This window comes from Nyctereutes procyonoides, unplaced genomic scaffold, assembly GCF_905146905.1.
Source record: "Nyctereutes procyonoides isolate TBG_1078 unplaced genomic scaffold, NYPRO_anot_genome, whole genome shotgun sequence".
Classification (NCBI taxonomy): domain Eukaryota; kingdom Metazoa; phylum Chordata; class Mammalia; order Carnivora; family Canidae; genus Nyctereutes; species Nyctereutes procyonoides.
Window position 1 is genome coordinate 28835134 of NW_026575131.1, and position 14880 is coordinate 28850013.

Below are 14880 nucleotides of genomic sequence, written 5' to 3' on the forward strand. Positions count from 1 at the left end.
GTTTTCTTCTGATAAATAGCCAGAAGTGGAATTATTAGGATCACATGGCATTTCTATTTTTACTTTCCTGAGGAACCTCTGTACTGTTTTATGCAGTGGCTGCACTAATTTATATTCCCACAAACAGTGGACAAGGGTTCCCTTTTCTTTATAACTTTGCCAATACTTGTTACTTTCCCTTTCTATATTAGCCATTCTGACTGATGCGAGCTGACTTATCACTGTGGTTTTGCTTTGCTTCTCCCTGATGATTAGTGATACTGCACACCTTTCATGTGTCTGTTGGCCATCTTTGGATGTTTTCTTTGGAAAAAGGTTGATTCAGGTCCTCTGCCCACTTTTAATCAGGTTATTTGCATTTTTTATATTGAGTTTTATGAGTTCTTCATATATTTTAGATATTAGCTCCATATCAGATGTATCATTTGCTAATGTCTTCTCCCATTCAGTGGGCTGCCTTTTTTTGTTGCTTCCCTCAGTATGAAAAAGTTTTGTAATTTGATATAGTCTCAACTGTTTGTGTTTTTTTTCCCTTGCCTGAGAAGACGATCCAGAAAAATGATGCTAAGGTGGATGTCTAAGACATCACTGCCGGTGTTTTCTTTTAGGACTTTTATGGGTTCAGGTCTCACATTTAGGTCTTTAATCCATTTTGAGTTTATTTTGTGTATAGTATATATAGGAAAGTGGTCCAGTTTTGTTTTGTGTTTTTTTTTTTACATGTAGCTGTCCAGTGTTCCCAGCACCAGTTATTGAAAAGACCGTCTTTTCCCCATTGTATATTACTGCCTTCTTTGTCATAGATTACTTGATCATATAAGCATGGGTTTATTTCTGGGCTCATTATTCTGTTCCAATGATCTAGGTTTCTATTTTTGTGCCAGTATTATGCTGTTTTGATAACTACAGCTTTGTAGTATAGTTTGAAATCAGGGACTATGATACCTCCAGCTTTATTCTTTCTCAAAACTGCTTTGGCTGTGAGTGGTCTTTTGTAGTTCCATACAAATTTTAGGATTATTTATTCTAGCTCTGTGAAAAGTACTATTGGTATTTGGTATTTGGTAAGAACTGTATTGAATATGTAGGTCACTTTGGGTAGAATGGACATTTTTAATATTAACTGTTGAAATAAGCAAGGTAGGGGGAGGGGCAAGATGGCGGAAGAGCAGGGTCCCCGAGTCACCTGTCCCCACCAAATTACCTAGATAACCTTCAAACCATCCTGAAAATCTACGAATTCGGCCTGAGATGTAAAGAGAGACCAGCTGGAATGCTACAGTGAGAAGAGTCCGCGCTTCTATCAAGGTAGGAAGACGGGGAAAAAGAAATAAAGGAACAAAAGGCCTCCGAGGGGGAGGGGCCCCGCGAGGAGCCGGGCTGAGGCCGGGGCGAGTGTCCCCAGGACAGGAGAGCCCCGTCCCGGAGGAGCAGGAGCTGCACCAACCTTCCCGGGCGGGCGGAAAGGGGCTCGCAGGGAGGTGGAGCAGGACCCAGGAGGGCGGGGATGCCCTCGGGCTCCCGGGGACACTAACAGACACCTGCGCCCCGGGAGAGTGCCCCGAGCTCCCTAAGGGCTGCAGCGCGCACGGCGGGACCGACCGGAGCAGCTCGGAGGGGCTCGGGAGCGGCTCCAGGGAGGGAGCTGCGGGGCGGGAGCGCGAATCCCACAGCGCAGGCCCCGGAGCACAGGGCGCCGGGACAGGCAGAGGCCGGGAGGGCCCAGGACAGCGAGGACGCTCCTGCCCCGAGCTGAGCAGATCAGCGGCCCCGCCCCGGAGCCTCCAGGCCCTGCGGATGGAGAGCCCCGTAGTTCCTGCGGAGGCTGAATCCAGGCTTCCAGAGTTGCCATAGCAACTGCGACTGTTCCTCCTGGGGCCTGACCGGGTAAACAACCCCCGCTGAGCCCTGCAGCAGGCAGGGGCAGAGCAGCTCCCCCAAGTGCTAACACCTGAGAATCAGCACAGCAGGCCCCTCCCCCAGAAGACCAGCTAGAGGGACCAGTGATACTCCCCCGTGTTCCAATACAACTTGTTTTTGGCCACTCTGCACTGAGCAAAATGACTAGAAGGAAAACCTCACTTCAAAAGAAAGAATCAGAAACAGCCCTCTCTCCCACAGAGTTACAAAATCTGGATTACACTTCAATGTCAGAAAGCCAATTCAGAAGCACTATTCTACAGCTACTGGTGGCTCTAGAAAAAAGCATTAAGGCCTCACGAGACTTCATGACTGCAGAATTTAGATCCAATCAGGCAGAAATTAAAAATCAATTGAATGAGATGCAATCCAAACTAGAAGTCCTAACGACGAGGGTCAACGAGGTGGAAGAACGAGTGAGTGACATAGAAGACAAGTTAATGGCAAAGAGGGAAACTGAGGAAAAAAGAGATAAACAATTGAAGGACCATGAAGACAGATTAAGGGAAATAAACGACAGCCTGAGGAAGAAAAACCTACGTTTAATTGGGGTTCCCGAGGGCGCCGAAAGGGACAGAGGGCCAGAATATGTATTTGAACAAATCCTAGCTGAAAACTTTCCCAATCTGGGAAGGGAAACAGGCATTCAGATCCAGGAAATAGAGAGATCCCCCCCTAAAATCAATAAAAACCGTTCAACACCTCGACATCTAATAGTGAAGCTTGCAAATTCCAAAGATAAAGAGAAGATCCTTAAAGCAGCAAGAGACAAGAAGTCCCTGACTTTCATGGGGAGGAATATTAGGGTAACAGCAGACCTCTCCACAGAGACGTGGCAGGCCAGAAAGGGCTGGCAGGATATATTCAGGGTCCTAAATGAGAAGAACATGCAACCAAGAATACTCTATCCAGCAAGGCTCTCATTCAAAATGGAAGGAGAGATAAAGAGCTTCCAAGACAGGCAGGAACTGAAAGAATATGTGACCTCCAAACCAGCTCTGCAAGAAATTTTAAGGGGGACTCTTAAAACTCCCCTTTAAGAAGAAGTTCAAGTAACTCTGAACGTGAATGGGCTTAATGACCCCATCAAAAAGCGCAGAGTTTCAGACTGGATAAAAAAACAGGACCCATCTATTTGCTGTCTACAAGAGACTCATTTTAGACAGAAGGACACCTACAACCTGAAAATAAAAGGTTGGAGAACCATTTACCATTCAAATGGTTCTCAAAATATACCCTAAAAACTACAGAACACTTCTGAAAGAAATTGAGGAAGACACAAAGAGATGGAAAAATATTCCATGCTCATGGATTGGCAGAATTAATATTGTGAAAATGTCAATGTTACCCAGGGCAATTTACACATATAATGCAATCCCTATCAAAATACCATGGACTTTCTTCAGAGACTTAGAACAAATTATTTTAAGATTTGTGTGGAATCAGAAAAGACCCCAAACAGCCAGGGGAATTTTAAAAAAAGAAAACCATATCTGGGGGCATCACAATGCCAGATTTCAGGTTGTACTACAAAGCTGTGTTCATCAAGACAGTGTGGTACTGGCACAAAAACAGACACATAGATCAATGGAACAGAACAGAGAACCCAGAAGTGGACCCTGAACTTTATGCTCAACTAATATACGATAAAGGAGGAAAGACGATCCATTAGAAGAAAGACAGTCTCTTCAATAAATGGTGCTGGGAAAATTGGACATCCACATGCAGAAGAATGAAACTGGACCACTCTCTTGCACCATACACAAAGATAAACTCAAAATGGATGAAAGATCTAAATGTGAGACAAGATTCCATCAAAATCCCAGAGAAGAACTCAGGCAACACCCTTTTTTAACTTGGCCACAGTAACCGGAGAAGGACAAACAGTGTATGTTCTCATTCATTTGGGGAATATGAATAATAGCGAAAGGGAATATAAGGGAAGGGAGAAGAAATGTGTGAGAAATATCAGAAAGGGAGACAGAACATAAAGACTTCTAACTCTGGGAAATGAACTAGGGGTGGTGGAGGGGGAGGAGGGTGGGGGGTGGGGGTGAATGGGTGACGGGCACTGAGGGGTACACTTGACGGGATGAGCACTGGGTGTTATTCTGTATGTTGGTAAATTGAACACCAATAAAAATTAATTTATAAAAAAATAAAAAAAAAGAAATAAGCAAGGTATGTCTTTACATTTGTGTCATCTTCAGTCTCTTTCATCAGTGTCTTACAGTTTTCAGAGTGTAGGTCTTTCATCTTCTTGGTTAAGTTTATTCTTAGTTATTCTATTCTTTTTCATGCAATTATAAATGGGATTGTGTTGTCTTCTGCCATTTTTTTATTATTGTATAGAAATGTGGCAGATTATATTGATTTTATTTCCTGCAACTTTACTAAATTCATTCACTCTATATGTAATATCACCTGCAAATAGTGACAGTTTTACCTCTTCCTTACCAACTGGATGCCTTTTATTACTTTTCTTGTCTGATTTTTGTGGCTAAGACTTCTAGTACTTTGCTGAGTAAAAATGTTGAGAGTGGGTATCTTTTTCTTGTTCCTGATCTTAGAGGAAAAGTTTTTAGCTTATCATCATTTAGTAGGATATTAGCTGTGTTTGTCATGTGGCCTTTATTCTATTTAGGTATGTTCCCTGCAAACCCCTTTTGTTGAGAGTTTTTATCATCATGAGTAGATGCTGAATTTTGTCAAATGCTTTTCCTGAATCTCTTGATAGAATATAATTTTTATAGTGAAAGGGATTAAAGGGGAAAGGAGAGAAAATGAGTGGGAAATATCAGTAAGGGTGACAGGACATGGGAGACTTCTAACTCTGGGAAACAAACAAGGGGTAATGGAAGGGGAGGTGGGTCGGGGGACAGGGTGACTGGTGACAGGCACTGAGGGGGGCACCTGAGAGAGAGAGAGAGAGAGAGAGGCAAAGACACAGGCAGAGGGAGAAGCAGGCTCCAAGCAGGGAACCTGACATGGGACACGATCCTGGGTCTCCAGGATCATGCCCTGGGCTAAAGGCGGTGCTAAACCACTGGGCCACCCAAGCTGCCCTCTTCTAGATTTATATCTCACTTGCTGGTTTATAATTTTTAATAGTCTATTATAATCCTTTGTATTTCTTTGGACTTGGTTGTAACTTCTCTTTTATTTCTAATGTTATTTGAGTCTGCTTGCTTTCTTGAGGAGTCTGGTTAAAAGTTGCCCAGGTTTCATTGATCTTTTCTGTAGTTTATTTATAGTCTCCATTTATTTCCACTCTGATCTTTATTATTTCCTTCCTTCTACTAGATTTCGGCTTTGTTTGTTCTTTTTCTAGTTCCTTTAGGTTACTAGGTTAGATTGAGATTTTTCTTGTTTCCTGAGGTAAGCCTGTATTGCTATAAATTTCCTTCTTAGAACTGCTTTTGCTGCATCTCAAAGGATTTTGAACCTCAAAGATTTTGTGTTCCATTTTCATTTGCCTCTAGGTATTTTTTGATTTCCTCTTTGATTTCTTCATTAACTCATCTTCCATATGTTTGTCTTTTTCCAGTTTTTTTCTTATAGTTTCATACTGTTGTGGTCAGAAAAAATGTTTGATGGGATTTCAGTCTTTTTAAATTTATGGAGACTTGTTTTATGGTTTAACATGTGATCTATCTTTGAGAATATTCCATACACTGTTGAAAAGAACGTGTATTCTGCTGTTCTGGATGGAATGTTCTGTATATATCTATTAAATCCACCTGGCCTAATGTGTTGTCCAAGGCCAATGTTTATTAATTTTCTGTCTGGATAACCTATTTTATTACCATCAGTTTCCCCCTTTATGTCTGTTAATATTTTTATATATTTAGGTGCTCCTATGTCGGAGCACTTAACAATTGTTATATCCCCTTGTTGGATTGATACTTTTATCATTATGTAATGTCCTTATCTCATTACCTTGTTTTAAAGTCTATTTTGTGGGATCCCTGGGTGGCGCAGCAGTTTGGCGCCTGCCTTTGGCCCAGGGCGCGATCCTGGAGACCAGGGATCGAATCCCACGTCGGGCTCCCGGTGCATGGAGCCTGCTTCTTCCTCTGCCTATGTCTCTGCCTCTCTCTCTTTCTCTCTCTGTGACTATCATAAATAAATAAAAATTAAAAAAAAATAAAGTCTATTTTGTCTTATATATATATGTGTGTGTGTGTATATATATACTGCTACCTCAGCTTTTTTCATTTGCATTTGCATGGACTATCTTTTTCGAACCCTTCAACTTCTAGTCTGTATATGCATTTGGGGCTGAAGTGAGTCTCTTATAGGCAGCATCTGAACAGGGTTTTTTGTTTTTTAATACATTCAGTCACCCTCTATCCTTTGATTAGAGCATTTAAACCACTTAAAATACGTATTGAGAGGCATGTACTTAATGTCATTTTGTTTATTGTTTTCTGGGTATTTTTGTAGTTCTGTATTCTGCCTTCTCTTGCTCTCTTTTTTTTTTAAGATTTTTTTATTTATTCATTCATAGAGACACAGAGAGAGAGAGAGAGAGAGAGAGAGGCAGAGACACAGGCAGAGGGAGAAGCAGGCTCCATGTAGGGAGCCGGAAGTGGGACTTGATCCTGGGTCTCCAGGATCACACCTCAGGCTGCAGGCGGCGCTAAACCGCTGCACCACGGGGGCTGCCCCTTCTGTTGCTCTCTTACCTGTGACTGATGACTTTCTTTAGTGTGATGTTTTGATTACTTTCTCTATTTTTGTGTATCTATTCTAGGTTTTGGGTTTATGGTTTCTGTAAGGTTCACATATAACATCCTAAGTATATAAGTCTATTTTAAGTTAGTGGTTGCTAAAGTTCAAACATCTTACTTATACCCCTCCACATTTTATGTATATGATGTCCTGTTGTACATCTTTTTATTTTGTAATTCTTTATATATAATTTTCATCGCTTTGGTCTTTTAACCTTTATACTAGTTTTATGATCTACTTCCTTTGTTATATATATATATATATATATATATATATATATATATATATATATATATATATATATGTTTTTACCAGTGAAATTTTCTTCTACTTACAGCCTTTGCTTTTCCACCTAAAGAGTTGTCTTTAGCATTTCTTTTAAGGCCGGATTAGTGTTGAGTAACTCTTAATTTTTGTTTGGTAAACTATTCTTTGATTCTGAATGTTAACTGGATACAGTATTCTTGGTTGTGAGTTTTTTCCTTTCTACACTTTGAATACATCATGTCACTTCCCTTCTGGCCTGCAAGTTTCTGCTGAAAAATCAGATGATAGCCTTATGGGGCTTCCTAAGTAACCTGTGTTTTCTCTTTTAAGGTTCTATCTATCTGAGCAGCCTGGGTAGCTCAGCGGTTTAGTGCTGCCTTCAGCCCAGGGTGTGATCCTGGAAACCCAGGATCATGCCCCACATCGGACTCCCTGCATGGAGCCTGCTTCTCCCTCTGCCTGTGTCTCTGCCTCTCTCTCTCTCTCTGTTTCTCATGAATAAATAAAAATCTAAAAAAAAAAATTCTATCTTTGTAATTATTACATGTCTTGTTGTGGACTTCCCTTGGTTCATCTTGTTTCTGGTTTCTGCTTCCTGTACTTGGATGTTTGTTTCCTTCCCCAGGTTAGGGAAGTTTTCTGCCCCTTCCACTTCCTCTTCTCCTTCTGGGACCCCTATAATGGGAATGTTAGCATATGTGCACATGCTGTAATTCCCTCTAGAGTATTTTTTTCATTTTAGTTACTGGTTCTTTTTTTGTATTTTCTATTACTTTGTTGAGGTTCTGAGTTCATCCACTCTTCTCTCAAGTCTGGTGAGCCTCTGAACTCTTTATCTGGACATTCTTAATTTTTGAACAAGAGTTCCTGCATTTTCATTTTACATGGGACCCCACATATTATGTTAGCTGGTTCTGGTTCTGATTACTTACTATTTGTGTATACAGGCTCTTTTAGCTTCACATTGCCCATTTTCTCATATGTGAAGAAGGGATCCTAAAATTACCCTCCTAGTGTGGTAATATTGAGGTTCAAATGAAAAACAGAATTAGGTTATTTGTGGGTGTCTTTGTAGCAGTTATACAGAAAGAAGTCCATATATTTCTGTACCTCTTAAGGCTTATCTCAGGACTAAATGAAAAGAAAATGATCCTCAAAAAGCTTCTGCTTATTTGGGCTATATCTATCAATATACTGTATCAAAAACTGGAACTGAGAAAACATTAAACACAAGACCATGTAGGCACACATTATGATAGCCATCAGAGTGAGAATGAACAAGGCAAATGGTATCTTTGCATTATTATGAAAATAGTTTTGATCTTTGAAATCCCTGCCTCCTTCCCAATCAGCAGTCCTCAGATAGTACTTTGAGAATTGTTAATAGAATTAGCTTGCTTGCTAGGAGATTTAAAAAGGTGATAGATATATCTCCAAAGTGAGTAACATTAAATATTTGCACAAGAAACTGTTCTTCTGTGAGTGAACATCTAATCTGTAGTCTCATGAGACTGTAAAAAACTGTGCTTATGTTCCAAACTTCTTCTGTAGGCTCTGCTTAAACAATTTGACAGTAATGTTATAGATCTGCCTCTGAACAGAACTGTCTTGAATATAGGATGCTGTGAATAAAGCAGTTTGCCTTTAAGCTGTGCTTCTCCTCAAATAGAATCAGCTTACTTTTGAGTGTGGAATTTTATCCTTAGATCATTTATCTAGAAACTTCATCCATCTGGCACACAGCTGAGAACCCTAAGAGAAGGTGTTAAGAGATCTCTGTAAAGACCAAATACCAAATTTGTCCACTCAAAGTTCAACTCTTTGACTTAAATGCAAGCAGTCAGGCCTTCTCTTTTCTACTTTTGAGTAGGCAAAGTGACAGTAAACAAAATGTAAGGCACAAGGCTCTCTGGGGAAAGTTCATATTAAGGATATTGTACATACCCTTAATTTGCAGGTCAGTTTGAAGCACAGTAGCCACTACGTGTCAGGCACTGACTTCACCCAATGGAGACTGGGACAAATGAGTTACCTTTGCTGGTCTTGGCAATGTGGGGCAATAGTCCTATGAACAAGTAGTTGCAATAGGATGTGCTACACAAGAACAGCATTGGTAAGAATGTGATGTTTGTTAGGGATTTTACATGATTACCTTTGGGATGAGTTAGGAACCGTTTCAAAGAGAGGGACTTTTAAAGTGTCTGTTGACTGAAAAAACCCTCAAAGGAAATAGTTTTTCCAGGGGCAAGGTGCCTGCAGGAAATAATTCAATGAAGGACTGTTTTGACCAGATTGTAAAGGAATTTGGAAAGTGTACATCAATAAGACTCAGGGCCAGTTAGATGTGGAGGTGAGGGGGCATACCAAGAGGACTCTCGTATGTTTCTGGTTTGCACAACTCAGTGGCTGAGGCAGGCTGGGAAAATGAGGAGCTTGGTTTTAGACGTGCTAAATTTTGAGGTATTTGTAGGCTACCAGGAAGGGATATTTAGAAGTGCAAAAAGTAGGTAAGATGGAAACTGAAAGCTAACTGGTGTTCAGAATATTGCACTACAGCTAGCAGCTGTTTAAAAATTTCAAATTTGCTTGAGTAATGTGGAAAAGTAATTTCTACAGAATTGCTTATCTCCCAAAGAGTGGATAAAGGAAGGAACACGTTTCTTCAGGTGGCTTTTAATCCAGCTCACTATGTGGCATGTGCTGATCTAGTTCAGAATTAATTTGCTCTTTTCTTATGTAGGCCTAAGAACAAGCTACATTTGATTAATTTCAGAGGTGACATATTCAGCATGTGGCATAAAATAATCACTGAATGAGACAATATACCCCCAAATTGAATATAGACAAATGAATCAAATAGTTCTTTTAAATAGTTTAACAAGTTGCTAGTTTTTTCTTTCTCACTTCCCTTACCATGAAATATAAGTAACTGCACTACTGAATTGAAGACAAAATGCCAGTAAAATCAGTCACAGAACTGGAGAGCAGCATTAGAATTCAGTCTGAATTGGTAGAAGCTGGCAAAGCACAGAGGTATTTGAATAGCTAATACAGATTAGGGGGGAAAAAACTCTAGAAGCAGTCCTAACTTTATAGTATAACTGCATACCCAAATTTTCGTAGAGCAGTAACAATTATTTTGATGCTGCCTATGCTATTTAAACACTGGGGCAGTTTTCAGGTTTCTAGGCATCTTAGTGTATTTAACTTAAAGCTAATCTTAATCTAATTAAGAGTCGGGTCAACATTTTGAAATAGTCGTTATTTCCTTAAAAAGGAGCATAAAATTCTTTGGAAGCAGCCAACAATATGTCCATCTTCAAATACAAGGGAACTGAGATTTGAGGTTACAGGTACTGAGTCAGTGTTCACTTCATGCAGCATTAGTTCAGAAAAAATGAAAGACTTAACAATAAACTTTACTTTCAAATTGATTAATATCTATGCTTCCAGAGTAGTTGCTAATTTAATGAACGTATGGATGCACTGAGAATTTGCTGACCAAAGGAGCTGCCTTAGAAGTAAAACAAAAATGAGGTTATAGGGGGCACCTGGGTAGCTCAGTTTGTTGAGCATCTGACTCTTGGTTGAAGTCATGGTCACAAGGTCATGGGATGGAGCCCCGAGTCAGGCTGTGCTCAGTGCAGAGTCTGCTTGAGATTCTTTTTCTCCAGGACAAACAGTGTATGTTCTCATTCATTTGGGGAATATGAATAATAGTGAAAGGGAATATAAGGGAAGGGAGAAGAAATGTGTGGGAAATATCAGAAAGGGAGACAGAACATAAAGACTTCTAACTCTGGGAAATGAACTAGGGGTGGTGGAGGGGGAGGAGGGCGGGGGGTGGGGGTGAATGGGTGACGGACACTGAGGGGGACACTTGACAGGATGAGCACTGGGTGTTATTCTGTATGTTGGTAAATTGAACACCAATAAAAATTAATTTATTCTGAAAAAAAAAAGAGATTCTTTTTCTCCCTCTGCTTTTCCCCTCACTCATGCATATGCCCTCTTAAATAAGTAAATCTTGAAAAAACAGAAAAATGAGGATCTATAATCAGTGCCATATTAGCTATAGGCTTGTGAGATTCTAAACAATCTGGGATTACACAACTGATTTATAGGTCAATCCCAGCCATGAAGTTTGCATTATATTGTCTAAACACCATAAAGTATACCTATGATTCTTTCCCTCTCACTAGAGAGGAAGGTGTCTAGGTTTGAATACCATGTGGATGCCTAGAGGCAAATTATTCTCTTTGAGTCATTCTTTAAATTTCAAAACACATCGTAAATTCTAGATTAATCATTAATAGTAACTTTCTCACTCCTAATCAATTAAACTATATTTAAAAAGTTTTTTCTTTAATAAATGTTGGCTGAAATTCACTGTAGGGATTAAAAAATAATTAATATAAATAGTTAATTAATAATTAAATTCTCTGCTTACTTATTGTTTTTAAAACATAAAACCTCAGAAAGCTTGCCAAGTCTACTTTTGTAGCTGGTATAGTGCTTTCACCTTTCTAGAACATACACTCCAGGAATATCTGGAGCCTTGGAAAGGTCTGACACATTAAAATGCAAACACATCTGCAATGGGCACCTATACACATTGGTAACACAGAAAGGCCACAAGCAAGAGAATCTGTCTTCCCCTTCCACTCCCTTAGCAATTCAACAAGAAAAATATTTGAATTTTAAAATTAAGAAATAGATACATACTCATCATGAACAATGGTGGGGCCATCCCTTGTTAAGGCCTCTTCCTTGATGACATTGATAAGTTCAAAAGTACTGCTGATGGGGGCATCTGGGTTAGGCCATTTGGGACACTGGAAGTGCCGAACTTCTAGGACGTAGTCATCCTATAACCAATACAACAAGTCACAGCCCATCCTTTATTTCCTTATTCCTGTAATCTGGTGACTAGAACTCGCTCCTGAGAAAGTATGTATTAGAGAGAACTGAATAATGACAAACTGGGGCTGATAAAAAGAAAAATGCTAAATACTAGGGAGGAGTGCTTGTCCTTAAAAAATGACCAAGTCATAATGGTGGAATCCTGTTTTGTTCAGGGGACAATACAATCTTAAGTGACAATAAATTATAAGAGATTTAATATCCTATTCTGTCTTATCTATAAATTTAAAGGAAAAAAGACAAAGGGTTAGAGCATCTAAATTATTAATATAAGATAGCTTCTCTCTTTTCCACCCCATTTTCAAGATGTCATTTACTAAAAAAAAAAAGTCTATTATCTTCTGTAACACATTGCAAGCTTTACATTTCTGGTGGCAAAGAGAATATTGAGCTCTAGTATATTGTTTTCATAATTAGGTCAACAGACCTATTTGTATGCATGCTCAATAAGAGGAACTGTTACATTTCACCTACCCAGCTGGAAAAAGCAAATATTTGAAGGAAGGAAAAAGGGAAGTGTACATATTTAAAATTAAGTCATACTCAAATGCTTAGGCCTGTCTCGAGGGTGGCAAGTGACTTTATTATTACTTAGAAAGACGATGCAGGGCCCATGTATGGCTGTTACTGAGGAATGGAGGTTTAAGTTACCTGTGTAGCTTCAAGGATAAAGTCATGGATGATAATTTGTTCTTCATTAGAGAGGCACAGTCTGTCTTTGCTGATAAGGGTGACGGTAAAGGCCTCACAGTTCATGGATTCTTCTCGACTTGGCCAGTATACAAACTCATCTTCTGCCTATGGGAACCCCCCAAAGAAAAAAATTCCTCTACAGTGCTGTCAAACATTTGCTTTTGAATTTTCTTGCAAATTGATATATCATGTGTGCTATCTCCCATACCTCCCGACTCACCATCTAATCATGCCAAGTTCAGTGATGATTCTAAAATATCCTTGATAATAACCATTTCCTAGCACTTTCCACCTAGGTCACTGTAACAAACAAAATTGCTCCCTCTAGAGGTGATATATTAAAATTAATTGATCTAGAGCCTACCCCCCCCCCTTTTTTTTTTCTGATAGATTACAGAATATTTCTCCACTGGAGTTAGTGTATTATTTCACAATTGCTTAAGCAACCAAGACATCCTAGTTTTTACTTCCTATGGATTATGAAAACAGTTCTACAGTTGATTATTAGCAGTTTGCCAAGGAGTTTCATCATTATTTAATTTTTACAATCTGCTATTGAGGTAAGGCATTTTTATCATATGTCCTACAGGGGAGGACATCAAGACTCAGAGAAGTCCATTAAGTTGTCTCAAATCACACTGCTACTAAATGGTAAACAGCAGAACCTGTCTAGAAAGAGGTTATGCATAAATAAGCTTATGTTGGCACGAAGTACAAAGTACTCTTTCAAAGAAAAGTTAATCTATCCATGTTAGGTTTCAAAAGGAGATTAACACAGAAAAAGTCTTTCAGCCTTGAATCAGGCAAGCTTTAAATGTTCATCTATTTTAGGATTAAAAATAAATATTCAGGCGTGGTACTTGAATTCCATCCCTGAAAACTGTAGAGGCCTAAGAAAAAGTTAAGGGATACATAGGTTGGAGACTGTTTGATAAATACGATGATCAGAATAAGACCCCTGACCTCCACTGCCATGTCTCTTTTTCTAAGCAGTTCAAATGGCACACTTTGCCTGGCATGTCTATATTTCTATGGGCATTTTCCTGAAAATGCTTAGATACTACTAGTGAAGTCAGAAATAATTCTGAATAATGTTCAAAACAAAGAAGGTTTTGTTTAATCTTACATTGTTGCATCAGAAATGAGCCAACAGTCCAATAAGACTTATCACCCTTTCAAGTTTCAATATAGCTTATTGCCAAGTACATTTTTATTTTTAAAGCTCAGCATAAGGGGAAACAGATTAGCAATTGGGTTTAGTCTATACAAAAGAAGTCTGTAACTGTCAGGGGTTTTAATACATTTTGTCCAAGGAAATGGAAGTCAGACCCTTTTAACATATTAAAGACGTAAGGCAATAATGAATAGAGCCTATAAATTTAATCAATACGCAGAGATTAATAAGCATAGTATTTAGGATTGGATGTGATACTGAATAAACTGATCTAGGCCTTAAATTCCATATCTGAAAAGTGAGAATAACATTATGTACCTCTAAGAAATTAACATGAATAGTAAATTATCAAATTGGCCTGACTGGCAAAGGAATTTTAATAAAAATGGAAGAAAGGCAAAAAACCCCTAAAAACAAAAACACCCTAAAAAAACCCTTCTGAATACAGATAGCAAACTAGGGAATAACGGATTATCTTCAAAGACTATGAAAAATACATACTGCTCCTTAATTCAGCAGGAGCTCTGGTCTCGTGGTTATTCTGCTTACAAATATATTTGTAGAATAAAGATGCCCGTATCTATAACAGTGCTTTCTGAGCTCGGAACCAGTGACTTGGGGCTAGTCACAGAATCATGGTCTTGTAAAGTTATAACAGTGATAAATAAGAAAGCAAATAAAAAGAATCTACATTTTTAGGAAAACGATGCATTCACAAATCTTTCGACCCCGGAGCTGGGGATACAGACATGCAGGATTGTAGCCAGGTCTCCCTTAGCTCAGGACATGGAAGTGATTTGTTCCAGGGCAGTTCACTGTCCTCACTGTCTGTGGAACATGTACGGACTCAGGTGGTCTAGCCTCCCCACTACAAATGAGCCTGTGGGTAGATACTTTTGGTGACTGTCCTGTGTTAAGTGACAATAACAAAATACTGACTCATCCAACAAATGAACGTTTTAACAACCCTAAATGCCTCCAATTTCCACATGCCAAACAGAATAGACCCCTATTGCCAGCTAATTTGAAAATTTACACTCCAGTTTTTAGCTAAGATTCTCAATTTTGTTGCCATTCTATCATACAGAAGCAGTCTTGGTATTCTGAAGCTGGAGCAAAATGCGACAAAGTGAAGAAGTTCCTACTGACTGGGCACACAGTCAAATGCA

General features: G+C 39.2%; 1 protein-coding gene across 3 annotated transcripts in view; it reads right to left on the reverse strand.

Annotated features, from left to right (window-relative positions):
* The window catches only part of PTPRG (protein tyrosine phosphatase receptor type G), a 710177-nt gene that overhangs the window by 12489 nt on the left and 682808 nt on the right, over positions 1-14880 (reverse strand). For all 3 annotated transcript variants that reach the window (XM_055343664.1, XM_055343663.1, XM_055343665.1), the window contains 2 exons: positions 12496-12642; positions 11647-11789 (listed from right to left, as the gene is read on the reverse strand). In XM_055343664.1, coding sequence (XP_055199639.1) covers positions 11647-11789; positions 12496-12642 — 290 coding nt within the window. The remainder of the gene's footprint in view (positions 1-11646; positions 11790-12495; positions 12643-14880) is intronic.